General features: G+C 56.7%; 1 protein-coding gene across 8 annotated transcripts in view; it reads left to right on the forward strand.

The window, feature by feature from the left end:
- Rara (retinoic acid receptor alpha) overlaps positions 1 to 5,383 on the forward strand; it is a 46,370-nt gene extending 40,987 nt beyond the window's left edge. For 7 of the 8 annotated variants that reach the window (XM_031350885.1, XM_031350884.1, XM_031350889.1 and 4 more), the window contains 5 exons: positions 672 to 832; positions 993 to 1,169; positions 2,073 to 2,277; positions 2,812 to 2,970; positions 3,905 to 5,383. In XM_031350885.1, the coding sequence (XP_031206745.1) occupies positions 672 to 832; positions 993 to 1,169; positions 2,073 to 2,277; positions 2,812 to 2,970; positions 3,905 to 4,122 (920 nt within the window). In that variant the 3' untranslated portion in view covers positions 4,123 to 5,383. The remainder of the gene's footprint in view (positions 1 to 671; positions 833 to 992; positions 1,170 to 2,072; positions 2,278 to 2,811; positions 2,971 to 3,904) is intronic. The other variant, XM_031350891.1, reaches the window with a different exon arrangement.
- The last annotated feature ends 363 nt before the right edge of the window (positions 5,384 to 5,746 follow it).

Genomic DNA, 5,746 nt, shown 5'->3' on the forward strand with positions numbered 1-5,746 from the left:
CCCCCCCCCAGTCCCCTCCCTGGACCCCCACCCCCACCCTTCCTTCCTCCCGCGTCAGCAGCCGCCACGGAGGCCCTGTGAGTGATTGTGTGTCTGGGATAATCGGCTGGTAACGACCCCATCGCTTCTTTAAAGCCGAGTGGTGTGTGCGGCTCAGCGCCCCCCAGTGATTTGTCAGCTCCCAAGCTAATGGGCCAAGAGATTCTTCTGCCAGGGACCCCCCCCCATTCTCTGGTTGGGGAGCCTTATTCCCTGCCTAGGAAGCTGCTTTGAGCCAGTCTTAGGAATCCCCCAGGGAGATTGCTGCCAGGAGAGCTGGGACACCAAGGATTCCTGGCAGACACAGAGCAGGGACTAAGTTTGCTTGACTGCCAACCTGGGCACATGTTCTTAGAGCGTGGGCTGTGGTGGATGTGTGACAGAGTACCACACACTGGCCGAGGGCATGTGTGCACACGTGTGACTTCAGCCACAGTCCTGGGGCCTAGAATAGGATTTAGGATATGAGTCCGATGGACACGGAGGGTTAGTGTGGTGCACTGTTTTGTGTGTGTCTGTCTGTCTGACCGTCCGTCCGTCCGTCCGTGTGGGTGGGTGGTGGACAGCATCGGCTGGGCCCGACCCTGAGGCCGGAAGCAGTCACTCTCTAACCCACCCATGTTGCCCCACAGCGGTTCGAAATGATCGAAACAAAAAGAAGAAAGAGGCACCCAAGCCCGAGTGCTCAGAGAGCTACACGCTGACGCCGGAGGTGGGGGAGCTCATCGAGAAGGTGCGCAAAGCGCATCAGGAGACCTTCCCGGCCCTCTGCCAGCTGGGCAAGTACACTACGGTATGCCAGCCGCTGGGGGTGCCACAGACTCAGGGCTGCCTCTGCTACCCATCCCCTGTCTCCTACACAGTCAGGAAGCGTAGGCTGGGCGGAGGGCAGGCATCGGCCAGGCTGAAGCGGGTGCCGTAGCCGAGGCCTTAACCCTCCCTGCCTCCCCCAGAACAACAGCTCAGAACAACGTGTCTCTCTGGACATTGACCTCTGGGACAAGTTCAGTGAACTCTCCACCAAGTGCATCATTAAGACTGTGGAGTTCGCCAAGCAGCTTCCCGGCTTTACCACGCTCACCATTGCCGACCAGATTACCCTCCTCAAGGCTGCCTGCCTGGATATCCTGGTGAGATCCTGCCCCTGCTCTTCAGCCGTGTTCCTGCCCTTGTAAGATCTGTTCCCAGCCAGACGGACCACTTTCCCCGTGCTTTCCCAGAATCCAAATGCCCACCACTCACACGGGCTACTTTCTTCCTCTCCTGCGTGCGCCAGTCCACTTAGCCGTGTCACTAAGTGGAGAGGTCTGCTGCTGGGACAGTGCTGGAGTTGGAGTGCTGTCGCATTTGGTAGCCTGAGTCCTGAGCAGGATGCCAGGCATAGTAGAACTGTCCAAGGGAAGGAAGGCTAAGAGGCGGACTCCCTGCAGTCTCTCCCAAGGGTTCAGTCGGTCTCTTCTTCCTTCAAAGGCACAGAAGAACTGAGTTCTAGTTCTGGATCTGGTTCTGGTAGAGAACTAGAAGTGTGGAAAGGCTTCTGGGAAGAGTGGGGGCATCATGTGCGCGTGGTCCCCAGTGCACAGATGTGGGAGGCGTCATCGGGCACAAACTGTTGGGGCTGAATGGGATTTTCCTAGGAACAGATCTGCCTTGTTTCTTGCTGGCTGGAAACTCCTTCCCATTTCCTCCTGATTTCTCTATATGAAGGCAGCATGGCCTAGATCTGATGCCCGGAGCAGTAGCGGGGGAGATGCGTGTCTATTTAAATTTAATTACAATTAGACTCAGTTCGGTCCCTCGGTTGCATTAGCCACCTCTCGAGTGCTCAGTAGCCACATGGGGCCGGTGGCTACTGCCTTGGATGCTGCAGACAGAACCTTTCCATCACTGGAGAAAATTCTCGTCAGCCAGCCACGCTCTGGCCGCTTGCCAGGGAGAGGCCTCCGGGGATGCTGGAACTGGCGTGCCAGGGGCTGGGGCAGGCGGTGGGGGCGCTTCCAGCCTCTGAACCTGTATGAATCCTCTGCACCCAGATTCTGCGAATCTGCACGCGGTACACGCCTGAGCAAGACACAATGACCTTCTCAGATGGGCTGACCCTGAACCGGACTCAGATGCACAACGCTGGCTTTGGCCCCCTCACCGACTTGGTCTTTGCCTTCGCCAACCAGCTGCTGCCCCTGGAGATGGACGATGCTGAGACTGGACTGCTTAGTGCCATCTGCCTCATCTGTGGAGGTAGGTGAGGCGCAGGTGGCTCTCAGGAGGCGTGCCGACGCCCGGGGGGGCGGGGGGGAACAGGTCTGGACTCTGGGCACACAAGACCAGGGACTCAGGCCACAAGCACTCTTCTAGAAGGTCATTCTAAGACCCATTTAACAGTTAATGTTAGTTACTACTTTATTCCACTTTGACCATGTCACACTGCCGAAGTAATGATGGCTGTGAGTGGAGACCTGCTGGGAATTCCCTGCTGTCTATAAGGAGAGTTACCCGTGTTGGGCCAGGGTTTTCCATCTCCACCACCGCAGCTGCTGTAAAGAGCTTTGAGAAGCTCCTCTGTTCTTGCCTACCAGCCCAAAGACCCTTCCTGGCCTACACCCCCCACCCCCTCCGTGGCCAGGAGTGTGGGAGCAACCTTCTGCCCTCTGTGGCTTGGGCAGACCCGCCCCCCAGTGGCCAGATCTGGGAACGTAGCTGTGTATTCCTGGTTGGTGGGGTTGGCTGGTGGGTAGGGCTGGGGCTCCTGCTCAGGGACAGTTTTGTGCTCAGACCGACAGGACCTGGAGCAGCCAGACAAGGTGGACATGCTGCAGGAGCCGCTGCTGGAAGCACTGAAAGTCTACGTCCGGAAACGAAGGCCCAGCCGACCCCACATGTTCCCCAAGATGCTGATGAAGATCACAGACCTTCGGAGCATCAGCGCCAAGGGTGAGTCTCGCCTCCTTCACCCAGAGGAGTGGTTTCCAACATATGGGGTCATGATCCCTCTGGGGTCACAGGACTCTTTTTTTTTTTTTTAAAGATTTATTTCTTTATTTTATGTATATGAGTACACTATGGCTCTCTTCAGACACACCAGAAGAGGGCATCAGAACCCATTACAGATGGTTGTGAGCCACCATGTGGGTGCCGGGAATTGAACTCAGTGCTCTTGGCTGCAGAGCCGCCTCCAGCTCCACATGACTCTTTCACGGCTAGTCTCATGGCAGGTATTTACATGATGATTCATCACAGTAGCACGAGTACAGATTTGAAGTAGCAAGGAAATAATTTTTCAGTTGGGGGGGGTCACCACAACATGAGGAACTGTATTAAAGGGTTGCAGCATTAGGAAAATTGAGAAGCATTGACCTCTGGGAGGCCCGCCCAGGACTGACTTAGGACCGCTGCCCACCATCAAGCTGGCACCTCATGTCTTAGTATCTCTGTAGCGTCTCCCTTCTGAACCTGGCATGTCCCCATCTGTCTAAGCCGAGGCTCTCTAGCTGTCACTTTTCCAGGGTACTTTAAGACGAGCCTCTATAATAGGCCATGTGGGTATAAGTCTGTGAAAAGGGCATTTGCCAGCTCTGAGCCTCAGTTTCCTGTGAAGGGATGAAGTGGGGGGATGGCAATAGTGTTTGGAAGCATCGGCTGGATAATCCTTGACATGAGGCTTAGGGGCCAAACCTAGATAAGTAGGAACCTGAATTCAGAATGCTTCACTTTTGCCACACTGTGGGCTCAGGAGAGCTGGCCTTTGTCAAGTAACTGAATCCCAGCTGCAGTGCATGGTAGATGCCCATGTGGGTGGCACTGGGCCCCTCACCCTGTGACCCTCCCTTCTGGTCCGGGTCTCTGACCCCCACCTCCTTCCCAACAGGAGCTGAACGGGTGATCACATTGAAGATGGAGATCCCAGGCTCCATGCCACCACTTATCCAGGAAATGCTGGAGAACTCTGAGGGCTTGGACACTCTAAGCGGACAGTCGGGGGGCGGAACACGAGATGGGGGTGGCCTGGCTCCCCCTCCGGGTAGCTGTAGCCCCAGCCTCAGTCCCAGCTCCCACAGAAGCAGCCCAGCCACTCAATCCCCGTGACCACCTCAACACACGGACAGCCCTCACCCCTGCCCTGGCTTTCTCTGCCTTCCTACTGGCCATGCAACCTGTCAGCCCAGGCCCGCTTGTCCTCCCAGACAGAACTGGGGACCTTCCAGGGGGGACAGGAGAGAGAAGGCAGTGACTCTGTGTACAGAGGCCTGGACCCAAGACGGACTGCCCTCTTCTGGCAGCCTGGCCTGGCATCAGGGCCAGGTGTTGAGCCACGTGAGGACCTGGGCCTGAGCCCTCACCCACCTTGCCACGTCTTCATCACCAGCAAATGCCGGGACCTGGCGCCCTGTCCTCGGAACTCAAGCCATCGCTCCCCAGTTGGGGAACTTCCCCCGCTTCGGGTGGTGACAGAGGGTGCCCAGGGTGGGGGAGACCCCCTGTACATATCCTGCGTACCAACCCCCCAGGTATTAATTCTCTCTGGTTTTGTTTTTATTTTAATTTTTTTGTTTTGTTTTTTTTTTTAAATAAGAATTTTCATTTTAAGCACATTTATACTGAAGGAATTTGTGCTGTGTATTGGGGGAGCTGGATCTCCAGCTGAAGGGGGTGGGTCCCAGGGACGGGCAGGGCTCAGAAGGGCTCCCCCTCTCCCTTGACATCCCAGCGGATGCTCTCACCTCTCAGTCTGTCCTCCTCAGTGTTCTCTAATACTGTGAAATGCTAACTTTCCAAGGCCGCCTTCCCTACCCCGTGCAGGAAAGCAGCCTCCTCTCCTCCCCCTGCCCAGACACTAGGTGTGGGCATCTTGGGCAGCTACCCCTGGGAGGAGGGGATCCTGGCTTTTGGCTTGTCCCCTGACCCACCAATAATCAGGGTAAGGGTGAAGCTAGGGCCCCTGGGATGAATAGGCTGTTACTCCTCACTGCCCATCAGAGCTCACTTCATCCAAGCCCCAGCCCCACTGTGAAGGGGCTGGCTAAGGGGTCCAAGTTACCCCCGTCCTCAGCCTCATAACCACCAGCACCCCATGGGGCCCTCCAACACACACACACACACACACACACACACACCTGGCCTGAGTTCCTCCAATTCCCCCAGCCTACCCCCAACCCCTCTTGGCCCCCTCCTTGCCCCGCAGGACGGGACTCCAGGGGGTCCCCTCCCCTACACCCCTGGGCTGGGGGAGCAGGCTCTACCTTGCCCTCCTGCCTGGGTGGGGTCTCACCTTGGAGCCCACTGGTGCACCTGTTCCTGCTGGGTTTCCACTGAGATCTACTGGAGAAAGAATAAAGTTCTATTTATTCTATAATGCCTCTGCCTCTCTGCCTCTACCCTCTCCTCTCCCTGTCTGGGCAGGGGACTCATGATGGGGAACTCTCTACAGGCTCTGGGTCACAGTGGCTAAGCACAAGCACTGAGTGCCAAAGGCTTGGCCAGTGTTTCTCCAAGTTGCCCTCCCTCTGGTGGGGTCTAGGTCTCAAAACCCCTGAGAGCCCTCAAACTGGGAGCAGGGACAGTCTCGCCCACAGCAGGGCATTCTGGGAAAGGAGAGCTGAGCAGGAGGAGCAATGACCCTTCCCACAATCTGAGAGAGGAAGCCAGTCCTTGGCCTCAGAGGTCCTGGCCTTGAAGTTACCCAGTGACAGACCAGTGGCTACACTTGATG

Source organism: Mastomys coucha, unplaced genomic scaffold, assembly GCF_008632895.1.
Source record: "Mastomys coucha isolate ucsf_1 unplaced genomic scaffold, UCSF_Mcou_1 pScaffold5, whole genome shotgun sequence".
NCBI classification, from domain to species: domain Eukaryota; kingdom Metazoa; phylum Chordata; class Mammalia; order Rodentia; family Muridae; genus Mastomys; species Mastomys coucha.